The sequence below is a fragment of the Drosophila subobscura genome, chromosome E, assembly GCF_008121235.1.
Source record: "Drosophila subobscura isolate 14011-0131.10 chromosome E, UCBerk_Dsub_1.0, whole genome shotgun sequence".
In the NCBI taxonomy this organism is placed as follows: domain Eukaryota; kingdom Metazoa; phylum Arthropoda; class Insecta; order Diptera; family Drosophilidae; genus Drosophila; species Drosophila subobscura.
Window position 1 is genome coordinate 19,267,989 of NC_048531.1, and position 14,376 is coordinate 19,282,364.

Genomic DNA, 14,376 nt, shown 5'->3' on the forward strand with positions numbered 1-14,376 from the left:
CCCTATATGTAAATCGGATATACATATTTGCGATGGGTAACGAAATGCGATGATGAATGCCGGCCACCGTAACGAATGAAAGTTAACAGATCGAAGCGGAACGAACCAAAAGCGGAGCCAGGGCCAGGGCCAGGCGATGTTTCGGCAAAGTGGGAATCGGTAGACAATTCCGAAACCAGAATGGAAAACGAACAAACAGACAAACAGAAACCTATGCTATGTGTATGTATAATCAAACCAATCGATATATGCCTGGGCGTATCACTATTAAAGAAATATAAAATAAAACGGCTTTAAATAAAATCTGTAAATGATCAATTGGTTTTCCCTTACATAAACCAAAGCGAAATGTCGGAACGTAAGTTGAAACAATTGATTTATCGAGCGGACACGTGTAGGGCAGGGGATTTCCCTTCCGTAAGCCGCAGAACATTGATTAAATATTCAATTTAGTTATTGCAGGGCACTGCCTGATCGCCTTGTCCCGGCCCTCTAGCTATATCCCTATAAATAGAGGGAAATTGCAGTGGATATTCCTCAGTTAACCAGAAGAACCACCACAATGAAGTCCATCCAGATCATATGCGTCGTCTGTTCTGTGATGGTAAGACAGAAAGCACTTGAAAAACTTTTCAATTGAATCCTATAGAATGTATTTTCACAGCTCCTGGCATCCGTTAACCGCGCCAATGCCGGCGAGGGGCTGGACATTAAAAAGATGGGCAAGTGCCTTGACCTGGGCGTTAAAATGGCGTCAGCCATGGGCCAGAAGATTGTGCCCACCATCAAGACGCTGGCAACCTGCGCCCAGTTCACGCCCTTGAAGACAAAGGGTCTGGACTCGGCTGCCGTGCTGTTGCTGGCCTATCAGTTCCTTCAAAGGATCGTTCGCAACCAGAACTGCGTGCTGAGCACCATTCAGGACACTAAAAATCTGCTTACTCCGTTTGCCCAAACGATCACCGAATTACAGTGCCTGAACAACTAAGGATTATCACTAGACATAAGTCTTAAGTAAACAAAGAAGCGTACGAAATCGATTTGGTTGTTGTCAGGCGACAGCTTTATGTATAAAGAAATCATAAGTTGCCTTCCTTCCCACAGTGCCTTGGGGTAATGGCAAGCATAAAGTTGGTTCGGCTGCTTGGCTGTCTGTTGGTGAGAGAATCGAAAGTGCATTTAAAGCTGCACATAATGATGAATAATCCTTGTGTCGGTGCAGCTTATGGCCCCCCTTCTGTATGGTCAGGAGTACAGCCTGGGCGTCATGAACATCTGCTGGCGGATCTTTCTGGAAGCAGCCTCCGCCGTAGCGAGCAGTGGCATGCCACTGTTCAGGGACCTCGTCAAGTGTACCAACCTCACGGTCTACGTCGATTTGGAGAGCATCGATGTACAAATGGCCATGGTGATGGGCTTCAGCCTGCTGCAACACGTGGCCACGGCCACGGACTGCCTGTGGAACATGACCGATGCAGTGGGCGACATTCTGGAGCCCCATTTGAGCAACTATTCCCGCCATCAGTGCAGCTACATTGGTGTGCCGCAAAGCTGTCTGCCACGAGTTGATTAGAGACTGTTATGGCAGCATATAAAATGGGTTTTCAAGCATGTCGCCAGACAGTTCTCTCCACCATGCAGTGCCTGCGGTTTGCTTTAATTCTGAGCCTTGTCTCGGTAATAAATACTTTCACAGAGTGACTTTATTTAATCCTGGAATCCTTTTGCAGCTACTGTCGCATGCCCAGACGTATAACCTCAAGCAGATTGGCGTTTGCGTTCAGATCTTACTGCAGGCGACTTCAGATCTCACCCACCGGACCACGCCCATAGCGAGGACAATGCTCGAGTGTGTGGGCTTCAAGACGTCGCAGAATGTAACCTCACTCGATGGCAAAACATTCAAAGAGGTGGCCTCCAAGTTTGTGGGGGAACTCGTGCAGAATCCCTCCTGTCTGCTCGATGTGGCCGCGGCGGTGAAGAAGCTTTTGGGGCAGCATTTCGCGAGATTTAAAACCTACCGATGCATGTACCTGGGCGTGGCAAGCTCCTGCTTGCCCAAAGACTTGTAGAGAACAAATAAAAGAGCAGCAAGCAGCTCTGTACATAAGCAGCTCAAACCATGACGAGTTCTCACACACTTCCCCCAGCATGCACAGAGTGAAGATTGCGCTGCTGCTCAGCTGTCTGCTTGTAAGATTTTATTCTTTTTATCCATCAGCTACTAGCAGCCATTCCCTACTTTTAGCTGCTGCACTTCACGCCCACTGCAGGGCAGAAGATCAACCTGGTCAAGGTCGGGCATTGCGTGGAGATTGCCTTGGAGCTCACAGCGAGTGTTACCACCCAGATCATGCCGCTGATGAAGGACCTGATGCACTGCGTGGGCTATGCGCCCAAGATCAGCACTGCCAGGGTGAGCAAGGTGCAGCTGCTGGTGATCATCTATCAGTTTGTGCACAAGGCACTGATGGGCGAGCGGCTGACCTGCCTGCTGAATGCCTACATGACGCTGTCGAGCGTCCTGGGTCCGCACCTGGAGAAGATGAGCTCCCTGCAGTGCTCCTATCTGTTTGTCAAGCCACCATTATGTTGACAAAAGTTCGCAATAAAAAGGGTTTCACTTGAAGAAGAAAGAAGATCTGTTGGCAAGTCTAAATCCAAATCCAAATCGCCAGAAGCGTGACCTTAGATGGCGTGAAATTAATTGTTAGCAGCAGGCAGCCAGCACTGCGAATGCGATTATCCTGTGGCCTATAAATAGAGCACAACCTGCGGCTGGCAGCAACGTTTGGTCTGCAGCCGCTTAGCCGAAAGCATCAAGAGACAAGCCAAAGAGAAAGCCCAACATGAATCTGATCAAAGCCGCCCTTTTGCTGAGCGCGTTCGTTGTAAGTAGAGCAGCTAAAGGTCAGTCGCAGATGTGTCTCTAATTACTCAACAATCCCCCATCCTGTCAGGCCTTGTCTATGGCCCATAGTACCAGTTCCGAGAGCTGGAACTCATGGGTGGATTGCGCCGATGTTGGAGTCCGAGCATATGCCAAATTGCTGCGCGGCGCCATCCCCACGTTGCGTACCCTATACGAGTGCATCGACTACGAGCCGACCCACAATGCCGAGTCCAGCTACCTTGGAACTCTGAAGACCCTCTACGAGTTTCTGCGGAGAACCGTTTACGAGAAACAGAGCTGCCTGCTGGATCCCCTGAAGGGAACTGCCAACGCCCTAATGCCATTCGTGGACAGGATTGATACCTTGAACTGCCTCGTCTAGTAGACAATTCAATTTTCAGTGCGTTTTTCAATATTGAAATAAATTCCAAGAGCTCCAGCGCCTGCGCACTACTTGAAGCAAAGAAATCTTCCTCGAATTATGATTTGGCTTGAGGATGGGACAAACGTGGGAGTTGGGTAGCCTAGAAATATATGAATTACTTTTCGTTAAACTCCTATACCATAATCACATCAATATTGCTCTCGATTTGACCTTGTAATCTCTGGGGGCGATAGACCGTCAAGGCCACAGGCAGAACCCATCGCTTGTCCACGGATTAAGCTATTATGTAAGCATTGATAATACTTTCCACGCCTCGAACGCCTAATCCTTTCACAGATTTATGCATTCCATGCATTAAAGTGCAAAGAGAAACGTTAGCAATGGCCCAAAGCTTGACGAATGCAGTTGTCTGAGGCTCTATAAATAGGACAGCTGATCGGGCAGACACTTCATTCCCATATCCATTTACCGACCAGAAACGAAGAATGAACGTGCTCAGGTCGATTATTCTGCTGGGCTTTTTGGCTGTGAGTATTTTCAGCCACACTTTTGTACCATAGTTAATGCCAGGGATGGCGCTCGTGATCCACAGATCTGTCTGGTGCCGAGGCAAGTCGATGCACAGGCCAAGATCAACGAGCAATGGAGCAAGCTGAGCAAGTGCGCCCAGGTGGGCGTCGAGACGGTGGCCAAGGTGATCACCAATGTCATTCCAGCGGTCTACGAGATGCAGATATGCTCCTTCTACACGGCTCTACCCCCGAAGGACGGCAAGCGAAAATCGGGACTTTGGTACATGAAGAACATTTATCGATTCTTCAAGCGGCTCGTCTTGGAGAGGCCAAAGTGCCTGAGGCTGTTGGTCACCCAGGCAACGGATCTGATCAAACCATACTCCGAACAAATCGAGAAGTTGGCATGCTTGGATGAGAAAGATTATATCTTCTAGAAGGGATATACAAATGTATATAATTGCAGTAATAAATCGAGAGCATATTTCCATGCCACAATAGCAATCAAATTTTTAAGTTTTTCCCACCAACAAAACTGCAAGAAACTTTTGGTAGAAAGAATATCTTAAGGGGGAATTCCTCTGCTTTCATAATCAAAATTTAAGCTTAAATTTATCACCGGATAATCCTCAAGTTTACCCAATCAGAAGTGGTTTTCCATTCAAGGTCAGACTTCATTCGCTTTGCTCGGACCGAATTCGCCATGGATTATGGATAAGCTGTTGCGAATGCCTGAAATTCATCATTTGTGATGGCCGCGTGCATGGCCAATGGCATTATCCTGTGGCCTATATATAGGGCATGTGGCTGCTGATGGCTCAAACTTTGGGTCTGGAGCCGTCAAGCCCCATACGCACACGCACGAAGACATCGAAAGCCCAAAAATGCATTTGATCAAGATCTCCTTGTTGCTGAGCCTAATGGCTGTGAGTATATTCCCCTGCTCTGTCCAATCCACTCCGATTCGAACCCTCATTCGTCATTCAGCTGTGCCACACGAGTCAGGTGCAGGGCATTTCGGCTAAATTCAGCAAGTCTCTGAAGTGCTTAGAGACGATCAACGAGGGCGTTGCCTTGGTGATGGAGAACTCCATTGACACGGTGAAGATCTTGGTTCTGTGCATCGACTACCGACCCAGGATGGATCATAGTGCCAGCTTCCTGAAGTACATTCGCATCGTGCACCAATTCGCCAAGAAGGCCATCTACCACAAGCCCGATTGCCTCATCCAACTGTTTGCGGTTGCCGTCGAACTGCTGAGGCCCGTGGAACGAGAGCTTGACCGACTGCACTGCTTTGACGATTAAAGTGTACAATAAATGATACATTTTGCAAATAAAAATACCAGAGCATACAAGGAGTTTGCGCGGCAGAGCAAACCGTACATCATTGTGGCAAATGTTTCATTCTTCAATTAGAAACTTGCACCAAGAATCAGATCATTCGGTGTATTTTACAAGAATTTATGTTTTTCGCAAGCGGAAATTAATTTTTAAAAGAAACTCCAAGTGGAAGCTCGCTGCATGTTCCTTTAGCTTGTCACACGCCTTTTGATATACTCCAATAAGCCAGGAGGTATGCCCCAGGCAAGTGGCATCACCAGCAGCAGGGTGCCGCAGAGAACTGTAAACGTAAAGGTTAGATTTTTCACTTTTAAATAACTTTAAATACTCACGAAACAGTCGAGGAAGCTTCATGTTGATTGATTTTGACTTTAGTGCACATTGTCTCCGGTTTATATAGCAAAATGGAAGCCAATTCGTGAGTGTTGAATGTCCGATAAAGACAATGTTAGGCAGGGAGCGTGACCCACATGGAGATAGCATCAAACGAAGTTTCTTGTCTTCATTCTGCGCTCGTGCCTGAGGCACTACTTGTATCTAATGCCAATTGTTGTCTGGCACCTGCTAAGTAATTGCCTCGGTTCCATTATCGCTTCGCTCACTCCGCTCCAAATCCTTTCTATTGTTGCTTGGAAATTCCATTCCATGTAAACAAAAGCTTGCCACGCTCGGCGATGCAAATCCCCGGGTGCAGAGTGCAGACATCACAGACAGCGCAGAGCCGTTGCATAAGCCCCAGCATGAGCCACTCTCCAGGCCAGGGATTTGTGTGGGTTCAAGCACTCTTTGAGTGGACAAATTTACTCTGCAGCGGCTGCAGTTTCCAGAGCCAAAGATTCGTTGTAATTAGGCGAGTTGTCACTGTTTGCCGCTTGCCATTTGCCAGTTGCCATTTCGACGCTGCTCTCCCTCGTCGCTGGCCACAAGAGTATTTTATGGACTTTTGTCGCTGGTCTTCCTTCTTCTTTTGTTGCATTTTGGTCTGACCAAATGAATAATTCAATAGTCGGCAGGCAGAAGCTGCCGGTCTGCCCGTCTGCTGGTCCCCAGTCCATTGCTGTTGCACTGTTCGTTGGCCAGCGGCGAGCTGCAATTGAGGTCAGTGAAATCAAATCGCGTGGAAGCTTGGACAGGTTGTTAGCACTTGCCGTAGCGGAGCTGCTTAGCGGAATGAAGAAGAGCTGCTGCTGGAACTGCACTTGGTCTTGGTTGGCTTTCGTTTCCCTTGGCTCTCGCAGCGGCTCCACTTTCAATGGCCAAATGCGGCCATGGGTTCCTCTTCCTCTTCGGCCTGCTTTTGGGGTCGGCCGCTGTTTCCGTCAGCCAAAATCACAGCCACTAAAAATAGACAACAATTAAATGCAAATCAATTGAATTGATTTCCCCCTCAAGGCACAGTGGGAACCACACATGAAAGCGGACGAACCGATCGGCGAGCACACTCATCAGAGATTTCCTTCCGTACAAGGTGCCCACTGCACTTGGCAAACCGATTGAACAACAATGACATTGGCCTTCGAGGGATCGCGTTAGAGGCTGCCAAATCTGCCAATTAGCTCCCAATTGCTATAAAAGCAACCCATCCACACCCCCAACGTCAGACAACTTTGACGCTGGGCGAGACAGTGCCACGTACGTTCACTTGCGACTTGCAGCAGCTTCGGTTGTAGTTTCCATTTGCCAGGGAGAGGAGGATCACCTACTGTTGGGATCAGAAATGTTCGACTCAAAGATTAAGGTGCCCAAGTACGACTCGGAGGCGTTCGACAATGTCGAGTACGAGCTCCAGATGACGTACACCTTGGAGACGGATCGCCGCATCATGAGCTTCTACGATGCCATGTGGGGCATGGAGGTGTCGGGCGGCTACGACCAGTTCGAGCCGCTCACCATCATCAATGTGTCGCCCACGGGGCTGGCCAAGCGCGGCGGCATGCGTGTCGGCGATGAGATCACGCAGATCAACGATGTCCCAGCTCTGGATTTGACCTTTAACGAGGCCCTCGACCTCTTCCGCAAGTCCTCGCGCTACGTTCGCGTCTATGTGCGTGGCGATGACGATGCTCCTGGCGAGGAGGACTGGACCTGCGACTGCTGGTTCAAGCCCAGGAAGCCATGGAGGCGCGACTTCACGCCCATCGTGTGGACCTTCCCCTGGAACGATCGCCGCAAGCCGGTCTACAAGGAGTCCAACTGCTTCATGGTGCCCAGCAAAATGGAGGAGAAGATTCGCCTGCGCCGTGCGGCCACCTCTGCCGTACACAAGAAGGAGGACGCACCACCGCACACCCGCTCGCTGACGCCGACGCCCAGGCCCAAGAACCAGCCCGGTCCAAATCTGCTCGAGAGCGTCCTGCGACCACGTGGCCCGCCGCCAAGGGACTAGATGTGCGGCAACCTACAATAAGTTGGCTTAATTATGAAATTTTAATGTGCAGGCAGCGCTGAATCCGCTGCAGTGCCTTCTGGATCCCCAGGATCCTTTACTCACACGTTGTCTACCTCAGCGTGGCAGCCAGTTGCCTCCTGCCGAGCGCAGCTGGAGTGCCGCGCCAAGGCTTGCGGGCTTGAGGATTTCCAAGAGTGTTCGCGAAGGAACACTGTCGAAATCCTGCCGAGAATCAAGCTGTTACTTAAGTGCATAGCAAATAAACTCGATTCGATACGTACGCTTTCCAATTGCATTTCCAATTGGCCATCGGCCGAGAGTCACGCCCTGGGGAATGCGGCTTTCGATGCGGCAGTTATTGTCGCTCTTTGCTGCTGCCGCAATGAGGTCTTGCATCCTTGTGGCTCTTTGCGCGCTGCTGATCCAGCTGGCGAGCGCCCACATGGCGGTTCCCTGCCAAGGCACCCCCTACTACGACTGCTACCATTACTGCCGCGGCAGCTGCCACGGGCGGGAGTGCTTCCACCGCTGCAACAGCGGCTGTGGCTGCCAGGAGGCTTTCATCGTGAGGAACAACGGCGCTTGCCGGAAGCTGGAGGTGTGTCAAGTCGGCGACGACGATGAGCACTACCCGGACGAGCAGAAACACATGATACCATCGGATCTAGATTCCTTACCACCGGGGAAGGTTGGAGGTGGACGTCCGCAATACCCACCGGCTGGTCCTGATCTGGGCAGTAAGCTGCCCCCGGGCTTCGAAAACTCCCAGAACGGGCACAAACACAGAATTAAACCATCGGATTTGGATTCCTTACCACCGGGGAAGGTTGGAGGTGGAAGTCCGCAATTCCCACCGGCTGGTCCTGAACTGGGCCGTCAGCTGCCCCCGGGCTTCGAAGACTCCTACGACTCCTACGCAGATAATGGGGAAGAGTCAACGGGTGTGAGGGAGCCTGACGATGCAGCCTATTCCTCACTTAGCGATGAATATAGCTCATAAAGCACCTTTTTTCTCCATAAATTGTGTTTATTCTTTGTAGTTGCTCTGCGATAATTGCTAACACTGAAAACAACACAACGATACACATGCATGTGTGTCAGCTTTGGCTGTCAAGCAGGCACAGAAGGATTCTAACTATCAATATAATTTCTTAAACTTGCGCATTTATTTATATTGTTCCTCCAACTGGTCGCATTGTCTAAACCTGAAATTTGGTGGGAAACAATATTTTTAGTTTGTTATCGGCGGGTAAAGGATACGTACATTTTGCAACACTGCTCCCGATCACACGGACGCGTTAGGGGTAGATCAAAATCCGCAATTTTGCAAGCCACGCGCCGCGCTCTGTTTTATTGTTGTTGCAAATTGTTTTAAAAACTGTTCTCGTTATAATAAAAATAAAAATGTGCTGCTCCTTGATTAATTAAGTGCGCCTAATAAGATTATGATTAAAGTGTGTCTGATTACATAAAAAGATATGCAACGTAGCACTTCACGCCGCCTCGCAGTGGAGTGGCCGCCAACTTGGATTGCCGGCTTGCGTGCAAATTGTTTTCTGGTAAGAGGAGGTTTATAAACAATGAATGCGATCTGTCTATTGAATAAGTGGCAGGGCTAGGCAACAAATGGCTTAATTGAATGTGGATATTGCGTTGCTCTTGCCGTGGTGGCAATCAGTACCGTACCCCTCCCCTCCCGCACGTTAGGCCCAATCAATTGCTAATTGAAGCTGTAAGCAAAAGTACATCCAAATATTGGGTCTGGCAAAATGCAAATTGAGCAAATCTGTACTCGTGTCGCTCCTGCAGTTGTGGGCGGGTGGGTGTCACTTTCCAGAGAGAAGATGTTTTATAAAGCATATAATTCAATTTTCATTATGCCGCCAGCAAGTTGTTGTTGGTAGGTTGTAAGGCGGAAGGCTGCCACCGCCGCACAAACTCAACTCAAATCGAGAAACAGCATTATGGCCAACACTCAAGAAAATTGCCAACATACTTGTTAATTTATGTTTTGCTGGACGATTTAATAATTTTCAAGTCGTGTTTAACCTCAAAGTTCGCTTTACCGCAAAAGTGCGCATTGAGATTTTAGTGCGCGGGTGAGTGGGAGAGTGTGTGTGTGTGTGTGTGCGCGCGAGTAAATGCGAGTGGATTTAGCTGTATTTTGCATGCATCCCTCTTTAACATGCTTATGCTTATCAGAATTAGTTGCTCCATCCCGCTTTAACCTACTTGGCTTGCTGTTCTCGCAGTGTAATCGCTGTGCTTGAGCGAAGGGCCTTCTATTGTGGGAATCCAGGCACTTTATTCGGGCTCCTGCTGCATTTAATTGAATCAAAAGCGGTGGTTGTCGATGCCGAGGCCTCGACTTTATGTGGAGTCCCTGCCCCCACCCGTGTTGAATGCCGCTTTGCATAGCAGTTGAAGGCAAAATGGAGGCCAGGCCCAATTACAGTGGAGCAAACGCAAACGCAAACGCAAAGCAAACGCAATCGGAATCGCAATTAATATTCATTTAAAACGAATACCCAACCGAAAACAGAAGAGAAGAAAAGAAAAGGAAAATTCCCTAGATGAATTTTTAATTTCCGTGCCAGGAAAGAATGCTGTGGGAGGCCGCCTTTATGTTGGGCCCCTTATGCCCCTAATGATGATGAAGATGGATGCGAATTTCCGTTCTGACTTTCGGTTTGTGTTGAGTTATGATTAATGCATGAACAGAAGTCGAGTGGTCCTTGATTTTCTCCGATTCGTCTGACTCAGAACCCAAAAAGGAGAAAAGAAAGCGAGGGGAGGGGGCTCTTTTTTTGTTTGATGGACTATAGAAACTATTGCCTTGATTGGTCATGCCCATGATTTGCACTGCAAGTAAAAGTTTCCATATTTCGATTTTCCCTGCGCGAAACGAAAATCACCAGCGAAAAAGTTTTCATTGCCCACAAAAAAAAAAACTCATTTCATCCTAATCATAATAATAACTTTGGCTTGGGGGGCACTTAAAAAATTTCCACTTGTAATCTATGCACAGCAGAAGAGCTGGCGAAAAGGCAAAGAAGCGAAATGGAAATGGGAAAAACAGGTATCGGCGGGCATCACCAATCGGGCGGGCATCGGGTAAAAGTCAATGACGATGGCGATTGGCGATGAACAGGCGCAGACTGTCGTGGGAATCTTCGCAGCAGCAGCAGTGGCGGAGGCAGACGCAATGTTTGTCAAAGTGAATGCCATGGAAAATTAGCAAAAAATCATTGAAAATCAAATGAAAAACATGACAAGCCACAAAGAAACTTTTCTGCCGAGAGCGTGCCCCCGCCGACCCGACCCGACCAGACCAGACCCGATTCAGAGATTGAATGCCGTACATCAGGTTCAAAAGTGTCAAACGTTGTACACCGCTGCCATCCTCCATTCCGGATCCTCCTCCTGCTCCTTCTTCTGCTCTTTTTGGCTGGAGTCGAGAATGGGAACACACTCAACAACTGGTCGCTGGCTGGCTGGCTGGCTGGCTGGCTCTCTGGCTGACTGTCGGGGGGCTTAAGCCAATTTATAGTTTGTGTAGTGCCAGACGACATCGATGCCATTGGCTTGGACGCTTTAAAAGTTTGCCTCTGCTTTCGGGCTTCCTGCTGCTGGTGCTGGGGCTGGCTGGCTGGCACTCGTGCTGCTGCTGCTGCTGCTGGTCTCCTACTCAGCTCAGGGCCGTGAGGTGAGGCGAGGTGGCTCTGGTAGCCTGCCTGGACTATCAGCGTGGACAAACATCGCATGTTCGTATATGGGAATGGAGAAACTTAAGCTGTGTCAAATGTGGGTCAATCCCAAGCTAACCAAATAAATGGTCTTTCCATAGCAAGCAGAGGCAGTCGTGCCCAGAGGAGGACACAGGAGATTGAAATGGGATAAGGCGATGGCAAAAAGGTTCAAGGTACACAAAAAACATCCGGAACAATTTATATAGATAAAGGAATTCGCAAACAATAACAGTTTGAGTGTGGAATTGAATTTGTTCAACAAAAAAAAGGGATAAAGTCTTCCGTCGATAAACATAGATTGAAAATTTGTGAACCGAAACGGAGGATCGATAAGTAGCGATTAAAGTGAACTTTTGGCCATCTTTAACTTGTTTTAAATCAAACCTAAATATTGATTAGACGCTCTCGATAGACACAATAATTTCCAGTGACAATAACAAGCTGCAACATTTGCCTGGCCTGATGCAGCCTTCAATTTCCATCCGCTCCACTCTGCCACTGGTGGTGCCACGAATAAATGCTGGCCCTGACAGTTGTCTCCTCCAACTCCTTCCTCTGACAGCCTGGTTTCGTGTGTATTTTTGTTTTTGTTGCCTGCATGAATATTTCATGAATGCCACTTCTCTCTCGCAAATAAAGTTGTTTCGCAGTCACATTTTGTGTGGGGCTGTTGGCCCTGTTGCTGTTTCTGTTTCTGTTTCTGTTGTCGCTTCCCGTGTCAATCAATTCATGCAGACGAGAGGCCCCTTGACTTTGGGACAAACTTTTCGTACTCTGGTCAACAGGAACTTGCGATAACATTGCGCATACGCCGCATAAGCCGCTGACTAAACATGCCGTCAACCGGTGGGGGGGTCGAAACATTTTTATCGCTGTCAGGAATTCGTGCAAGCAACAAGCCCCAGCAGCAGCATCTCACTCTAGTCATTAGCATAGCAAGGGGTGGTCGGGGTGGGGTAGGGCAGGGCGAAATTCGAGGCAGCTTAATTACACATTCCTAATGTGGGTCCACAGTCCAGGGACCAGCACCCAGAGTACCTACCCACAGCCAGGGCTCTGTCGGAAATGAAGAGTTACCCCACACAGCAGTGGTGCAAAGTTAATGGACTTGAGGCACAGTTTGACATGTCTTTTCTTTAATGCTCAGGGATCCCAGAACTCGCCTGTAAAGTACACTTGCCGCTGGTCGAGCATGGCAAAGAAAAAGGGTCGATCGGCAAAGAATTTCACACCTTTCTCCTTGGATGATCTCACTCTATCTGCAATTGGAATATTATCATGGATTACTGATGCAATCTTTTCAGTTTGAGGAACCCACCTTCTCCTCCCCGAGGACTCTGCTTCACCACGTTGATGCCGCTCTCATCCAGGTCGATGGCTGCGGTGTGCATCATGCTGGACAGTCGAAGTTTCGTCTCATTCGAGAGTCTGCCGAAGCTGGCCGCTTCGCCGTGCAGATCGGGCAGCCCCAAATCGTTGAGTATGTGTGGCACGAGCTCCACAGCGTAGGAGAACTGCATTTTTGGCAGCTGCAACTCCACCAGCTGCCGCTTGCCAAGGGTCAGCAGCCCCGTGAGGCTGTCGTGTCGTGGAATGATGTATCTGAAGGGTTTGCCATCCCTGAACTCGATGGAGCTCAAGAGGATCATGAACTGGACATTGGTACTGCCAGCCAGCGGCACGAGGAGCATCTCTCCGTCTGCCAGCTTGGCGTAGGAGCAGTGGAATCCCGTCTGGTACATGGTGGGAATGGCCACAATGCGTCCGCCTTGACTGTGAAAGCGACGGAATTGGGTGTTCTCCCGGGGAAAGGGTCGTTCCCAGTAGCCCTCAAAGGCGCCGGCACTGAGGGATATCATCTGGGTGTCCTTGCTCAGGTGGCGCCTCTTCACCAGGCTCTCCACCAGCGGACTCGTGAAGACCTCCAGTCGTTGGTTGATGTCAAACAGACTCGTGCCCGGAGACTCGAAGTCCATGATCTCCAAGTCGCTCACTCGCCTCAACGCACTGCGTGCCGAGTCGGGTATGGCCGTGGGCCTGACCAGGAGGCTTCTGAATCCCGCCACCTTGGGCCATGCTCCGGATATGCCTGCCTGCGGGGGACCCTTCCATTTGCCGTTCATCTGCTCGCGGGTGCGTCCGTCCGATAGGAGAAATATCGCCTGAAAGGCCAACATCAACGGTGGATGGCAGATCAGGCTGCCCGGCGCTTCCCCTTCCCCCTGCCGCCCCGCAATGTGTTTGTGCAGCAGCCACTCGTTCAGCATCTGCGCCCGGGTGTGCGCCAAAAGTAAACCCACGAGCAGCAGCTTAACCGAAACATTATTTATGGAGCAAAGAGAAGGATATCTCATGGTTGAAAGTTTACTTTTAACCCATCTGAAGGGGAACTTTGTCGAGCAAGCAGGGCAGTGGCAATGGGGAGTGGGAGTGGGAGGTAATGCCAATTGGTTATGCTTTGATTGGCTTCGTATATTATGCAAGGCATAAAGAATCGTCTAAGGTCTGCATTTGCAGCTTGATTTGAAGCGACTTTTAGGCTCTACTTATAGATATTTGTTCCCTATTCACTATTACTCATTTATAACATTAAATATTCTCCCTCTTTTCAGGTCACCACCGACCAAAAGCCAAGGACACTTCAAAGTAAGTTTTATTGTTCTCCTTAGACTCTGGAAATACTCTGAAGGGCCCCTAAAATCTCCGTCTTAGTGCACTTCATTAATGCACCGTGAAGTGAGTGGGGGTGGGTGGGTCATGGGCTGCCAATTGACCTCTGGAAGCTGCAACAGCATTCAGGCTTCAACGCACGCAAAATTAATTAACGTTGCCCTAAACTTTTGCCATCTTTGCAATCTTTTGTCATAGTTCCCTCATTTTATGGGCACCTCCATGCCGCTCTTCGTTCCCCAGTTTACGGTGTGAACGTGCCCGAAAAATGAACAAATACGAAAAGGAATCGACTGTTAGATATCCATTAGTGAAGCTGGGGGATCTCTATGATTTTAAACAGATAAATGCTGGAAAACTCCGAACTAAATCTTAGCAAACTGTGAATGCCACAACAAAATATCATCCTGTGTCTCTTTCTACTGCGGAGAATT

At 49.0% G+C, this 14,376-nt stretch overlaps 9 protein-coding genes and 1 long non-coding RNA gene across 11 annotated transcripts; 9 read left to right on the forward strand and 1 right to left on the reverse strand.

The window, feature by feature from the left end:
- The first annotated feature begins 454 nt into the window (after nt 1–454).
- Nucleotides 455–1,031, forward strand: LOC117891329 (accessory gland protein Acp53Ea). Its single transcript, XM_034796748.1, has 2 exons — nt 455–604; nt 665–1,031. The coding sequence occupies exons 1-2, from the start codon at nt 563–565 to the stop codon at nt 986–988; spliced, it is 366 nt and encodes a 121-aa protein (XP_034652639.1). The 5' UTR covers nt 455–562; the 3' UTR covers nt 989–1,031.
- A 47-nt stretch (nt 1,032–1,078) lies between these two features.
- LOC117891326 lies at nt 1,079–2,120 on the forward strand. Of its 2 annotated transcripts, XM_034796744.1 has the most exons (3): nt 1,079–1,158; nt 1,223–1,677; nt 1,731–2,101. In XM_034796744.1, the coding sequence occupies exons 1-2, from the start codon at nt 1,117–1,119 to the stop codon at nt 1,571–1,573; spliced, it is 393 nt and encodes a 130-aa protein (XP_034652635.1). In that variant the 5' UTR covers nt 1,079–1,116; the 3' UTR covers nt 1,574–1,677; nt 1,731–2,101. The 2 variants fall into 2 exon arrangements, with proteins under 2 accessions (XP_034652635.1, XP_034652634.1); XM_034796743.1 differs by lacking the exon at nt 1,079–1,158 and having other exon boundaries at nt 1,595–1,677; nt 1,731–2,120.
- On the forward strand, nt 2,120–2,636 carry LOC117891328. Its single transcript, XM_034796747.1, has 2 exons — nt 2,120–2,193; nt 2,249–2,636. The coding sequence occupies exons 1-2, from the start codon at nt 2,152–2,154 to the stop codon at nt 2,594–2,596; spliced, it is 390 nt and encodes a 129-aa protein (XP_034652638.1). The 5' UTR covers nt 2,120–2,151; the 3' UTR covers nt 2,597–2,636.
- Nucleotides 2,637–2,767: 131 nt separating this feature from the next.
- LOC117891330 (accessory gland protein Acp53Ea) lies at nt 2,768–3,361 on the forward strand. Its single transcript, XM_034796749.1, has 2 exons — nt 2,768–2,891; nt 2,961–3,361. Exons 1-2 carry the CDS (start codon nt 2,850–2,852, stop codon nt 3,273–3,275), a joined length of 357 nt encoding a protein of 118 aa, XP_034652640.1. The 5' UTR covers nt 2,768–2,849; the 3' UTR covers nt 3,276–3,361.
- Nucleotides 3,362–3,656: 295 nt separating this feature from the next.
- LOC117891327 lies at nt 3,657–4,299 on the forward strand. Its single transcript, XM_034796745.1, has 2 exons — nt 3,657–3,805; nt 3,871–4,299. Exons 1-2 carry the CDS (start codon nt 3,764–3,766, stop codon nt 4,225–4,227), a joined length of 399 nt encoding a protein of 132 aa, XP_034652636.1. The 5' UTR covers nt 3,657–3,763; the 3' UTR covers nt 4,228–4,299.
- Nucleotides 4,300–4,590: 291 nt separating this feature from the next.
- On the forward strand, nt 4,591–5,178 carry LOC117891231. Its single transcript, XM_034796576.1, has 2 exons — nt 4,591–4,716; nt 4,778–5,178. Exons 1-2 carry the CDS (start codon nt 4,675–4,677, stop codon nt 5,096–5,098), a joined length of 363 nt encoding a protein of 120 aa, XP_034652467.1. The 5' UTR covers nt 4,591–4,674; the 3' UTR covers nt 5,099–5,178.
- Nucleotides 5,179–6,724: 1,546 nt separating this feature from the next.
- LOC117891228 lies at nt 6,725–7,803 on the forward strand. The gene has a single exon (XM_034796574.1). The coding sequence runs from the start codon at nt 6,852–6,854 to the stop codon at nt 7,518–7,520; it is 669 nt and encodes a 222-aa protein (XP_034652465.1). The 5' UTR covers nt 6,725–6,851; the 3' UTR covers nt 7,521–7,803.
- Nucleotides 7,804–7,853: 50 nt separating this feature from the next.
- Nucleotides 7,854–8,609, forward strand: LOC117891229. Its single transcript, XM_034796575.1, has one exon. It carries the CDS (start codon nt 7,858–7,860, stop codon nt 8,521–8,523), a length of 666 nt encoding a protein of 221 aa, XP_034652466.1. The 5' UTR covers nt 7,854–7,857; the 3' UTR covers nt 8,524–8,609.
- A 2,631-nt stretch (nt 8,610–11,240) lies between these two features.
- On the forward strand, nt 11,241–11,431 carry LOC117892551. Its single transcript, XR_004648728.1, has 2 exons — nt 11,241–11,287; nt 11,371–11,431. It is a non-coding gene; the product is annotated as an uncharacterized LOC117892551 (long non-coding RNA).
- Nucleotides 11,432–12,386: 955 nt separating this feature from the next.
- Nucleotides 12,387–13,632, reverse strand: LOC117892548 (neuroserpin-like). The gene is made up of 2 exons (XM_034798858.1): nt 12,591–13,632; nt 12,387–12,531 (listed from the first exon to the last, which is right to left on the reverse strand). Exons 1-2 carry the CDS (start codon nt 13,624–13,626, stop codon nt 12,416–12,418), a joined length of 1,152 nt encoding a protein of 383 aa, XP_034654749.1. The 5' UTR covers nt 13,627–13,632; the 3' UTR covers nt 12,387–12,415.
- Nucleotides 13,633–14,376: the final 744 nt, after the last annotated feature.